At 45.7% G+C, this 13,828-nt stretch overlaps 1 protein-coding gene across 1 annotated transcript in view; it reads left to right on the top strand.

The window, feature by feature from the left end:
- Window positions 1–13,828, top strand: part of SORCS3 (sortilin related VPS10 domain containing receptor 3) — a 638,451-nt gene that overhangs the window by 283,001 nt on the left and 341,622 nt on the right. Inside the window, exon 3 of the mRNA XM_062214350.1 lies at window positions 11,057–11,156. Within this exon, the coding sequence (XP_062070334.1) occupies window positions 11,057–11,156 (100 nt within the window). The remainder of the gene's footprint in view (window positions 1–11,056; window positions 11,157–13,828) is intronic.

Genomic DNA, 13,828 nt, shown 5'->3' with positions numbered 1-13,828 from the left:
TTTGCTCCTAGCTTGGGAGATGCCGGGGGTTAGAAGACTTCTTTGCCCTGGTTGGCCAGTAGAGCAGCTGATGGATCCAGCCCTCTGTAGAGGGACAGGTGCTCTGTTGTTGGTCTCTCCCAGCAGCATACCTGAACAGTCAGAAGGGAAATCTGCCTCCTCATGACTGTCTGAGTCCTGAGATACATTTTCAGCTTGTTTGAGGGGTAGAGAAATTCCACGGTAGTCTCTTGACCTCAGAGAAAGAAACTCCATGCACAGAAATTTAAGTCATGGCATAAAACAGCAACAGAAGGGATGCATGTCCCCCAAACACAACACGCTCTGGGAGTGACAGATGTTGTGTGCTAGAAATCCTGAGTAGAGAGAGATGAGAGGCTTCCTGGAGGAGGTGAGCAATTAAAGGACTCCTTGCTCGTGGAGGGAGAGCCTTGCATTAGCTGATAAAGGACTTCATGAAAGCATCGAGTGCCTTCCATGGGCACCAAGAAGGAACAACTTGAAAAAAGAATTTAGGGGAGTGATCCAGTGGCTCTCCATCAGTTCTCTTCCTCCATCAGGTGGCTGTACGTTTTATCCTGGAAGTTTCTGGATGTGCACAGGCATAATTACATACACATCACAGGGCTCCAACTGGCAGTATGTGATTTTAAAGAAGATGGTAAACATCTTCTCCACAAACAGATGCTTTGCTAAAACCATCTGAAACCTTCTAGTGTGGGACTCATTATTTTTTTCCGCAGGAAAAGTTAGTGAGAGAAGTTGAATTTATTTTCCCTAGGCTTTAATTTGTAAGCGTTGGCTACCTGCTGGAGGCTATTTTTGATTATGTGTAGAATCCTTCCATCTTCCCAGGCGCCTTTTGGTGGCTTCTCCCTAATACGGTAGGGATGGGCTGGCCTTGGCCTGACCACTGGTGTTTATACAACTGTAATGTTGGTGCTGGTTGTCCAGAGAGGTATGGGACAGTTTCTCTGCCAGAGTTGATATTCTTGGCCTATGGTGGGTTCTGCCAACAATCAACAGTGAGGTGAGATCCCTATGATTAGGGCTGTATAACCTTCAAATCCTGCTGAGGCAAAATTGATATCCCCACTGAGCAACTGTGAAACGTGAGACTGACGTAATGAGCCTGGGGTCCAGGGGCTGGATTTGAAACCAAATCTGCTTGACTCTGAAAGGAATCCTCTTATGATGGGTTTAGTCGGCTTTTTTGAATGCAAATGCTTGTCTAAAATAGAGTTCCCATACAGACGTGTTAATTTACTGGACTGTGTGGAGACGGCTCAGTAACAATGCGTTTATTGCTGTGATTTTTAACTACGGGAGTGATATGTGAATGTGTTTTTCTTTAAAAGCATTTCAACAATACAAATAGACTTGGGTCCCTATAATCACCTCACCCCACTCCAGTTTCCTAGCCAGAAGTCATATCCATTATTTATATTTTCCTCTGGATTTGTTATATGCATTTTTGTATACACTTATAAACATAAAACTGTGATTTTGTTGTGTCTGGATATACTGTGTATATTGTTTATTCTGTAGGCTTTTATTCATTTAGTACTATGTCTTAGAGACTTTTGCACATCTTGATATTTACCTTACTCTTTAATGGTGCCCTGTCGGATGTGTTTGTGATGATTTTGTTTTCTCTTGCATGAAGCTGCAGTGAAATACAGGCTGCTCTGCCTTCTCAGGGCCACCCCTAGCTCTGTTTTTCTCTGGAGGGCTTCTTTCCTTCCCTACCTGTATGGCACAAATGGGTCTCCTGCTTAGTAGGTTGGGCTGTTTGGGCATTCTGAATCCAAAACATAGCAACACAGCAAGGCTGTTGTTCAAAATGAGATTCTTCAGTGAGAACAAATGTGCTCACAAGGGAAGGAAGAAAGACCAGCATGATCAGTGCTTGTTTGACCTCACACCTCCTCCTCTGCCCTTGATGCCGGGGGTGCTGCTGTTGGTCCACATCTTACCTGACCTGAACCACGAATTCTGTATGATTCTAGTCTCCAGAGTCTGTGAGCCTCCAATTTTCTAACTTAGAACCATGTGATGGCTCTCTCTGGGTGGTAGAGGGGTAGGGTGGGGGGACAGAACTGATGAATTAATTACCTAGTGTCATTGGGCCCCTCTTTGTGAGCCTATATAATGTGGCAGTGAGACGTCCCTGAGAGCCCTGTGAACTTCTGTTTTGGCATCAGCCTGCCTGTGGCTTTTTTTTTTTTTTTTTTTTTGAAGCAGAGGGTGGGCACCCGGACCCATTTAGAGCATGAAACTATTTAAATCACTTGCTTTTGGCTTGAGGTCTGAAATTAGTTATCTGTCTGGTTATTTGTGGTCAGGCTGGGCCTCTGCCATTGCAAAGATAGAAATTAAAGTGGCTTTGGGCACTGGCCCTAGGATGAGCGGTGGAGTGGGCCAGAGGGGATTTCAATGATTTTCTATCACAAAGGCTCTCCGGGTAGCCATTGGAGCTGTGTGCCATGGAAACTCCTGACCCTGACCTTGGAATGGTCTGTGGTTCACCACACATCAGAACCCCTGATTGCCCAAGGGCTTTTGTTGTTGGGCCTCCATGTGTCTCAGTGGAAGGTACTCAGGGGAATGGCTAGCGGGTGCTTTCTAAGTCATGGCACATGGAAGCCTTGTTCTGTTTCTGGATTCCCCAGGCAGCTGGGCCATATTGTACTTTCATGGTGACAACTGGAAATAGTGGTCAAGGGGCCTCTAGTGACTGGGTATCTATGTGCCTAACTCCCTATTAAGTATAAATAATATAAAGCAAGGAAAAAATAAACTGCCCTTAAGGATAATACAGTTTAAGGTACTTATAAAAATGACTGGCATAAGCACTTAGGAAACAAGGGCTTTAATCAGATGCTGGGCTGGGGATCTTACTACTCTTCATTGAACCTAGACATCATCAACCCTGTGTTCTGAGCTGAGGTTCATATGTGAAAAGCCTACACAGCTAGTGCTGACCCTAATTGTCTTTGCACTACTTCAGTGTTCTTGTTTCTCTACTTAGAGCCCTGCACTGCACTCTCAGATATTTTTTTCTTTTTTTTTTAGATTTATTTTATTTATTTGGAAGACAGAGTTACAGAGAGAGTTAGAGACAGATAGAGAGGTCTTCCATCCGCTGGTTCACTCCAATGGCTGGAGCTGCGCCAATCCAAAGCCAGGAGCCAGGAGCTTCTTCTGGGTCTCCCACGTGGGTACAGGGGCCCAAGGACTTGGGCCATCTGGATGGGAAGAGGAGCAGCCGGGACTAGAACTGGTGCCCATAGGGTATGCTGCTGCTGCAGGCCAGGGCTTTAACCTGGTGTGCCACAGCACTGGCCCCAGTGACTATATTTTCAACACATAAAGAAAATATGAATTATAATTTCACACAACTGATAACAGATCATCAAAATATATTTGGCCAAAACAAAGAATTTTAGAGAGAAATGGAAAGTTTTACCGCGCCCGATCTTGTCTGCACTCTCAGATATTAAAAAAAGCATTTCATTTGGTATTTTTCTTTGAAAGAGCTTTTATGCATTTGCTGAAAAGAACAAAAGCACATATGCATATTTGGAGAATAAATGGGAAACTCCTAGGTGCTGCTGATACAAATGCAGAGGAGAGGTGGGCTGGAGTTGTAGGGAAAGTCTTCACAGCGTAGTTAGTCCTGGAGCTGGTAGCCGAAAAGTAGAGTCTGGACATTTACTAGCCAGTGGGAAAGGGGAGGTGAAGTTGGCATCTCTGAAGGCCCTGGGGCCATGCACAGGCAGGCATTTGACGTGATGACATGGCAGCCAGGAAGGGAATGGTAAGCTAGGGCATCACAGATGCTGGCGAGAGTCTTGGAGTGAAAAGCAGGGTAGGGACCTTTCTAGAGGTGAGATAAAGGGGCTGACACTGCAGTTGCCGAAGCAGTGACTGCCAAATTATACACATCCGGCTTGTGCAAGCACAGTCACACCATGACCCATCCACACTCATTCATTCACATACTTGTGTTTGGCTTGTTTTCAGCAACAAGGGCCCAGTGGAATACAGATGTGCCTCAATGTACGATGGGGTTTAACACCAACAGACTCATTGTAGGTTGAAAATATTGTAACTCGAAATGCATTTCATGCACCAGAAGCAGGAGCCCCAGATGGGTGTTTTGTAGACATGATAGGCTGGGAAAACATAAAACACAGTGTCCAAGAGACAGTAGTGACACAGGATCGGTTGGTCACCCTCATGATTGTGTGGCTGACCAGGAGCTGTGCTCACCACTGCTGTCCAACATCATTAGAAAGTACCATGCTATGTGTTGTCAGCCCAGAAAAAGACCCAAATTTAAAATTCCAATGATGGTCTCTGCTGAATGTGTGTTGCTTTAACACCACCGTCAAGTTGATCATAAAGTTGAAAATGAAGCCATCATAAGTCAGAGACCATCTGTATTTGGATGGAGGTTTGCAAAACCTAAAACATTTACTGTCTGTCTCTTTTACAGAAAAAATGTTTGCCAACCTGGACTGTAGTTACTCATAAGTGGCCAGCAAGCAGAAGCAAAGCACAGTGCCTGGTGCACAGTTGATGCCATGATTGGTATATCTGTTTGTGTTAAGAAATGAGCAATGGCCGGCGCCGTGGTTCAACAGGCTAATCCTCTGCCTAGCGGCGCCGGCACACCGGGTTCTAGTCCCGGTCGGGGCGCCGGATTCTGTCCCGGTTACTCCTCTTCCAGGGCAGCTCTCTGCTGTGGCTCGGGAGTGCAGTGGAGGATGGCCCAAGTGCTTGGGCCCTGCACCCCATGGGAGACCAGGATAAGCACCTGGCTCCTGCCATCGGATCAGCACGGTGTGCCGGCCACAGCGCACCGGCCGCGGCAGCCATTGGAGGGTGAACCAACGGCTCCTAAGTTTTGCAAAAAAAGGAATGAGAGGCAAAAGGAAGAGGGATTAGGAGCTCAGGGTAAATGAGGGGGAAGGTGATGACTAGATAATGACAGCAGTGTGTCCACACCCACCCAGAACATCTGGAGGCCCCACAAGAACTGAAAGAGTGCCTTCCAGAGCTTCTCACCTCTGGCAGGAATGTGGCACTGGCAATGGGTGTGTTGAGCTGAATGTCAGCTCTATTGGGAGACTGACTTGGCTGCATTGACTGAATATTTTTCCTTTCTGTTCTTTTACTTTTAAAATAGCAGTCCATATGCTTGTTGTCACCAGCCTGTCAAGTGGAAGTTCATGGGAGAAGTGGGAGCTACTGGGTGGATAAAAAGTACTCCATATTCACTGTAGTCCCACTTCATCTCCTGATGTTGTCATTGGGAGAGTGGCCCTAGAAGAATGACCAGAGGGAAGGCAGGGCAGGCTAGGGTGCACCTCCAAGGAGGTACCAGTCCACAGTATGAGCTCAGTGAGTAGAGGAAGGGCTTCAATTAGGAGTGAGCATGTGGGACAGACCCAGAGCCTCTGGGAAGATGAAGAGTCTGCCCGTCTATGTCAGGTGCTTGGGGAGTAGTGTGAGTGGTTGGAACTGGCCAGGCAATGAGCAGGTCCCTGGGCAGGTGTTGGAGCCCAACAGCAGTTACCTTTGGAGGTGCAGCCCCATGGAGAAAATGTTGCCAGTAACCAGCAAAGGAGAAGTTGTGCTTAGAGTGGGGCCCAGGAACTTCACTCCCCAGAAAAAGTTTTGCTCCCAAGTGCACAATAAGCTATATATAAGAATTGCACATGTGTTTAGAATGGCAGAATTTAGAAGAAAAAGAAGGAACTAAACTATTTATAAATGGTTGAAAAGAAAAATAGTAGTTTACTCATAAGCAGAAGGGCTATATAGTAGTTGAAATGAGCAAATGAGGGACCAGCACTGGGGTGCAGCTGGTTGGGCCACCATTTGCAGTGCGAGCATCCCATATGGGCAAAGTTTTGTGTCCCAGCTGCTCCACTTCCAATTCAGCTCCCTGCTGATATATCTGGGAAAGCAGTGGAGGATGGCCCAAGTCCTTGGGCCCCTGCTTCCATGTAGGAGACCTGAATGAAGCTCCTGGCTCCTGGCTTCAGCCTGGCCCAGCCCTGGCGATTGTGGCTATTTGGGGAGTGAACCAACAGATAGAAGATCTCTCCCTCTCCCTTCTCTCTCTCTTTCTCTCTCTCACTATGTATTTCAAATAAGTGAGTAAATCTTTAAAAAATAAAATGGATGATAGCTAGATATGCCAAAATGGATATAACTCAAAAACTCTGAGTGAAATAAGTATGCTGTAGGACATTTAAAAGGTTTCAAAAATCCATGGAAAATAGAATTAAAAGGTAAGTTTATTTTGGTACAAAACCTTTGAAAACCATGCATATAAGGAAGTCTTCAAAAAGTTCATGGACAACACATATTTTGAAAAATATTATGCATTCAAAATTTTTAACAACAAAATAAACATTTTTTGCTTCCATCTTCTATGAACTTTGTGAAGTACCCTTGTATATTCTCATGTAAATGCATTAGAAATATTGTATGTTATTTATAAATACATTTAATCATTAAATGTAGTAGTGGTCATGTGATTGGCATCTCGTTGTGTGTTTTTGGGTGCTGGAATAGTTCACTTTAACGAGGCATACACTGAGGCACAGAGCTGGAGGGGCTGGAGCCCTGTGGCTGTGCCCTGCTCACCTGTCACCTTCCAGCTTTGCTGTGTGCACTGAGCAATTCAAAATGGTGCCTGGCATCTTGCCACGTTCATGGCGGTGCCCAGTGCAGGGACCACTGTTCCAGCATTCTGAACAGCTCAGTTTTACAAATGTAGCATCGTGATTTGGGAAGCCAGCTTCAGAATCGGTGAGGTGTGCCTGTTTGGTCTAAATGAACCCTCTGGCAGATGTCTGGAGCTGCAGGTAGAGGATGATTTGCTTTCTTGTAAGGGTGAGTTCTGCAGGCACAGCTGTCTCTGGCAATGGAGCTGAGACCTCTCTGCCATCTGCTCCTCACCTCAGGCCAAGTAGGTCCACAGAACACAGCGGTCAAGGCAGTGTGCAGGGTTCATATTGGCAAGGACCTGGTCGAGGGCGCCTTTGGCTCTGTGGGATCACTGGCTCCATGAGGCGTCTTCAATGAGCAAGAGTGGTTTCTGTCCGACTGGATAAGCAGAAAGTGCCAGAGGCATTCAGGAGGCCGAAATGCATAGCATCCTTTGTTGGAAAGTCTCTACTCTCAGCAGCCTCTTTTGGAAAATAGCAAAGTCGGTGTGAATCTGTCATGCAGCTTGCAGAAAGAGAGGTCACGCATGGTGCTAAGCACACTGCCTTTGATGAGGGTTATTTGGATTCTGGAAGGAAGTTTGTTATGACATCAGTCATGCAGGGAGCCCTAAGATTTAGCTCTCATAAGATGTTTGCTATCGATAGTATAGGGGAAGTTGCTAGTTGAAAAACAGCTCAGTGGTGTGTTACTTTGGAAAATAAACTTTAAGGTCTGGAAGGAGCCTTGTGATAATCTGAATTAAACTTTTTCTGTTAATGAGAGAATGGGAGATTGACAATGCTGTCTCCTTGACAAATTCTAGTTGTACTCTGCTGAACTCTTTTGCACTGAGGCCCCAACCATGGGCATATTCTCAAGAGCAAGAAGCCAGCTAAGTCAATGGAACCAGAAACCCCAGTCTTGATCACTGATAAAAGTCCCCACTGTTGCCTAGGTAACATCTGATAACTATAGCCAGCCTTTAGCAAGAATCCTGAGTGTTTAGACAAGAAGTACCCTCCCCTCTCATTTTCCATCTTCTGACCCCGATCTTTTACTATAAATTCCCACTTTGCTTTTTTAGGTTTGAAGTTGGGCTAAATCTCCCTCCCCTACTGCAAAACCCATGGCAGCAATAGGTTGTCCTATTGCAATCCTTCTGAGTAAAGTCTGCCTTACAACTTTTACAAGTGTCAGAATTTTTTTTTCTCTAATAGGTGGAGAGAAGTGGCTTGTCCAGGGTAGCACTTCGAGTGCATTTCAGAATCAGTTTGAGATTATGGGTTTTCATACTCCAAGTTCAATGTGCTTTTGTCACACCATGCTGCCGTTATGCCTTAGGGAATGTAGAATCAACAAGTACTTCATTGCATAAAATATTTTATTTGGATTAACCAAAGTGTGCACCCGACAGCCTTCAAAGATCACGGTCTGTGTCTCCTCTGCCGTGGGTAGCACAGGTGCTCGGGGTGACTGGTCATCTAACCTTAATTCTGATCTGAAAGAGTTACAGGTCCTCCCAAGGCACGAGACGCTGCTCTGCCTTTGCAGTCTGCATCGGTCATGTCCGCATCAGAAGCGCCAAGTGTTTTTTTTTTTTTTTTTTTTTTTTTTGTGTGTGTGTGTGTGTGTGACTCTGTTGTATTACTACTAGACATTAGCAATTAATTAAAAACTTGTGAATAGGTTGGGGCACACTCATTGATTCATGCATTCGTTCTCACAGATAACAGCAAAACAACACATAAACCAACACATTGAGCACCTTGTTTAAGCATTATATAAGGCATTGGGCCTTTTGTAAAAGATGATTCATGTTCTTAGGGAGTGAGAGTCATGGAAGAGGAGCAGAGCCAAGATGGTATAATCCAAATAGTCAGATAAATGCTAAAATAGAAACATATACAAAGTGATATGAAAGCACAGTGGACTTTGTGATCAAGTTTGCCCTGAGAACGTTGGAAGAAGGTATGATATTGGAGTTGGATGTTGAGGGTTGCAGAGGAATTAACCTAGCAGGGAGAACCCGAAGATGGCTCATTCAGGCAAAGGCAGTGGTGTGTGCAGGAGCAGAGGGTAGTGCAAATGTAAGGCAGGTTTGTGAAATTGAGCGAGTCTGGTGAGAAAAGGGCAGAAGGGGCAAGTGACTGGAAATGAGTTCAGAAAGGGAGGTTGAAAATAGGTTTCCTAAGACGAAGTTGGAAGATGCATTTTGGCTGTGTGAAGGCAGTGGGTAATTGTCACCATGGAGTGAGGTGAACAGATCTGGGTAGTTGAAATATAACCTGATAGCAGTCTGATTGATGAGTAAGTGTGGAGGGAAGCTAGGAAGAAGAGCATCCAACTAGGGAACTGTTTCAAAAATGATGATGCATGAGCCATAGCATCAGCATGAAAATGCAAAGGACACCAGGGACCTAAGATATTAAGGAGACGAAAGCATTAAGACTTGGGAACGGAGCTGGGCTTGAGAGATAAAGGCAAAGGGAAAGACTGGGAGTGATTCCCAGAGCTTCAGCACCAGAGGTAGACAGGAGCCAGAGGATAAGAAGAGTAAGAAGTCAGCTTTCTGGGGGCACTGATTATTACAGTGAGCTTAACTGATGGCTCTGAGGAGCCAGGAGCCTAGGGAGGGACTTGAAATAATGACATTTGTTTATTCATTAAATGTGCTGAGTGTGCATAATGTGTAAGGCCTGGCTCTGGGCATTTGGGGAAAAGGAACAAGTGCCTATTTATCTATTTTTTAATGTCATTATGCCTCCATCCTGATAAGAGATTTTCCATGGTTCTGGTTTTACATCCTTACAGACTCCTTGTGAGATTGAGTTATCCCCATTTTTCAGATCTGAAAGTTGAGACACCAGCAGGTGAAGTGATTTGCACATGGCTGTGCAACCAGAGAGCTGCAGCTAGGAATGAAACAAAGATTTTTTTCTATACCCAGAGTTCATGTTCTTCCCTCTTACTGTAGTGCTCTACAAAGCTCCTGTGGACAGGAGCTTACATCGATTCTGAGGTCGGGGGGCAGACCATGAAGGAATTCCTCATAATACTGTCAGAAAAGAGAGATGCCCAGTGTTCCTGGTGCATGAAGATGGGGAAACTTGTTCGCATACAGAAGGGAGATGTGCAGTGACTGGGAAGGGGGCTGGTGAACAGAGGAGCTAGAGGTGAATGTTTAAGCTAGGCCTGTGGACAAGGGATTTGGATGGGGCTGGGAATAGTTTTTATTTTCTGCCTCTAAAGCTAATTGAGGGGCCAGGGACGAACCAGATGCAAGTTAGAATGTAGATAAAGGCTCAGAGAAAGGCAGATGCCAAAGTCAAGGAGATGCCTAGAGCTAGTGGTAGAAACTGAGATTTGGGGCAATGTGGGCACTCATAAGGTCAGTTACTTTTGGTGAAAGTAAGTTGACCTCTGCCCTTTGGTAGCCTGAGCTAGAAAAGTGTTGTGATTGTATCTGAGGAGGGTGAGGATGGAAAGGGAAGTGGAGAGCCTGTTGATGCTGTTGGTCTGAAAAGGGAGAGAGAGGTGTGCGGGGCAGGAAGCTTAGGCTTGGTGTCAGGGAGCTGGGTTCTTAAATCCCACTGGCTGGCACTCATCGCGCTCTTCCACCATGGAAGAGCAGAGGGAAAGAAAGGCGCCAGGGGACAGCCTGCCTTTGTTCTCTGAGCTTTGACTGTGCTTCCAGCATAAGGTCAGTCTGCTGGAAATCAGACCTGAAGGAGGAGCAGGTAGGCAGCAGCATAACTGGAATGATGAATTGCTGGAAGCAGTTCAGTCTTGATATTTTACCCTGGATGCACCCACATCATTGTCCCATGTTCAGCTTCCAGCTCTCTGCCTGGTGTAGCCTCATTTGGCCATTGGGCCCCACAAGTCCTTGGGTAATTCTTACCTCTCCAAGGATCCCCATGCCACAAGTTCAGTGACCTCTGGAAATTCTGTGCCATCTTCCCCATACAGAGGGCCCTCTGATAGGCACCTGAGTCCCTCTGTAGCAGCATACAGTGCAGCAGGGGGCGCTGTGGGAGGCAGGCGGTCTCCAGCAGCTCCTTTCACTGCACAGCTTCACAAAGGGCAAAAAGTAGGTCTCTGAGAAAGGCTGGAGCAAAGGTGAGCAAGCTTAGGTAGTAAGCAGATGCATTAGTCTAATTGCTCTTCTAAAATTAATGGGGCTTTTTATCTCCCAAGAACACTTTCAAGCACTCCTATGATTTGGGCACAGAGGTGGTGGTTGTGGGAGAGCCTTGGTTCCCTTTGAAACACAGTCTCCCATTTGGTAAAACAGTCTTTTCCCTTCTTCTTTTCCCCTTACTTGCAGGTCAACGGATTATGGCACCACCTATGAAAAGCTGAATGACAAAGTGGGTTTGAAGACTGTCCTCAGTTACCTATATGTCAACCCCACCAACAAAAGGAAGGTAAGGGGTGGAGTTGGTGGGTCCTGCGCACTCCTGTGGGGGTAGCATGGCTGCTTAGCACCAGGAGTTCCAAAGATATCTAGTGGCCACGGTGTCACTTATAGGTACCTGCTTTACACGTCACACACACACTGTAATTCTTACAACAGCCTTAATAGTCATGCTAATAACAGCAACAGCAGCAACAGTACCAGTAAGGCTATGCAACTCATGAAAGGGCTCCCCGGGGCCTTGCTAATGCTTTACATGTGTCACCTCCTTTATCCTCAATGAATCTATGGGGTGGAAATTATTGTTGGACCCATTTTACAGGTGAAGAAACAAATTCAGAGAGGTAAGGCAACTTTCTAGCCTGAGTCAGACAGTGACTAAGTCATGGTCTGGAATTGGAATATGGATCTATCTGCCTGGCTCCAGAGGGAAGTCTTCCTACAGCCTCCCACTTGCTCATCTGTTTCCAGAGAGCCTCTTATTTACAGGGAATCTGGCCAAGGGAAAGAAGAGTGGCCTCTAAATTCTGCTTGGGCCTGAGCTGCTTCTGCTGATGTGGGGGATGGACCTGGCTCTCTCAGCTCCTCTGCTTCTTTGTCTTTCTTCTTACCTTAGTAGTCAGGATGAAATTGTAGAAAGTCAAACCTTCATTATGGAGAGACTTAATGGGAGGAGGAAGCCTGGATCCCATATACAACGGGCTGTTTTAGAGAAGAAATAGTGTACAGTGTATTGGCTTTGGGAAGATAGGATTTCTCTACTGCTGGGAAAACACTACTATTTAGAAATTGAGGTAGGCTTGCTTCAAATAAATGCATACAAATGATCACACGAAAGATCATTACAGTATTTCTAAAAGGTTTAAAAAGTACATCTCCAAACTCTCCTCTTGTAGTCAGTGGTTTTACAATCTCTTCCTTCATCCATGTAAGCTCAAGAGTGAGCTTTACCCCATGGGCAGACATTGCTGGTCTCTTATTCAACATGGTAGAATGCACGCTGTGGCTGGGAATGGGGACTGTGCTATTTGAATTGGAGCAGCTTTCAGTCCAACCCTCAGCATCATTACATATAGCACCACTGCCTCTCCTTACTTCCACATCTAGTAACCCTACAGATGCCCGGCAAAGGCAGGGAGAAGGACCGTTGTATCTTGGTCCAGTTTTGATGATTAAAAGCCAGGAGATCCAGCCAGTTCTGTGGTTCTGGGACCCACAGACTTGCCCATTGTCCATGGGCTGGAGCCTTAATAACCAGAATGGCTGATTAGGTTCTGTTTTTGGTTTTAGCTGAGTAGTTTCTCTCTCTCTCTCTCTCTCCCTCTCCCTCTCCCTCTCCCTCTCCCTCTCCCTCTCCCTCTCCCTCTCCCTCCCTCTCTCTCTCTCCCTCCCTCTCTCCCTTTCTCTCTCTCTCTCCCTCCCTCCCTCCCTCTCTCTCCCTCCCTCTCTCTCTCTCTCCCTCTCTCTTCCTCCTTCTAACTCTCTCTCTCTCTCTCTCTTTTCCCAAAGCATTGTTATTTTCATATTTTTCAGTGCTGTTATTTGCATTACTGAAACAGCTGGAAGGGACCATAGATTTCATCTTTATATGCATAACCATTTTTTGAGCTGTAACTTTTTTGCAAATGTGATTAAAGTTCTAGATGTTCTCTCTAGAAACATGCCTACGCTATGGAAATATTCATACATTTTGAGGAGTTGATGAACACCCTAAGGTCCCAGATGTCCATAGAGTATCAGTCTGGAATCATTCATCTGTACCAAGTGCCTTATTTTACAGTTGAGAAACTGAGGACAAAAAGGTCTACATATCTGGGTAGAGAGAGGAACCAGGACAGGGACCCAGGCCTCTTGGTTCTCAGTCCAGATTCATTGGCATCACACATCTCTTTGCACCTTGTCCTCCTCTCTGACCAAACCTAGGGTTCACTGTTGCTTAATAATCTAAAAATGAAAAGCTTGGTGCCCCTGTCCTTGGTTGGCCATATGGTAAAAGTTGATTGAATTGAGTCACTGATGATCTGTGTCAATACTTCCTTTCTTCTCCCTTCATTGAGGAGGAAGCCAAGGCCCATGGAAGACAAATATCCCCACCAGCTCACTCGGCTGGTTAAGGGCAGCATCAGCAGTTCCTTTTATGATTCCTACTTCAATGCTCCTTCCGTTCGCCACCAAGGACTTGAGGTCAGGTGGAATCAGAGTGGCCGTATGCACTTTGGTAGAAGGAGGAACTGGGTTTTGGGCACATGAAAGAAGCCCTTCAGCATTGACCTCTGTCTGTACCATGATAGAATTAATCACATTTCCATGAAGATTGTAGATCAGCTGTCTTTGTGAAGATTCCCTCGGTGGTACATGAAGGTTCATAGTCCATTGAGGTTCATAGTCCATTGCATTCATTTTGGCTTTCATCTGTCATGTGTGCTTCCTGTTGGAAATTATCATAATCATATTTATCTTTGTCCTTTGCTGTTTTTCTCTATGCCTGACAGCTTGAACTATTTCCTTAGCACAACATGGAAATTCTGAGAAGTAAAGAGGGCAGAGGGTGGGCTAAGGTAGATGCTGTGGCCAAGAAGGAATGGAGACCTGCACTTTGGAGACTAATAGCACAAAAATACCACTTACGTTTGTCCTTCCCAGATGTGACATTCAGGCCATGGGCTCTCTGGGGTACTTTGT

The sequence above is a fragment of the Lepus europaeus genome, chromosome 17 (assembly GCF_033115175.1).
Source record: "Lepus europaeus isolate LE1 chromosome 17, mLepTim1.pri, whole genome shotgun sequence".
Classification (NCBI taxonomy): domain Eukaryota; kingdom Metazoa; phylum Chordata; class Mammalia; order Lagomorpha; family Leporidae; genus Lepus; species Lepus europaeus.
This window is presented reverse-complemented; position numbering and strand designations above follow the sequence as displayed.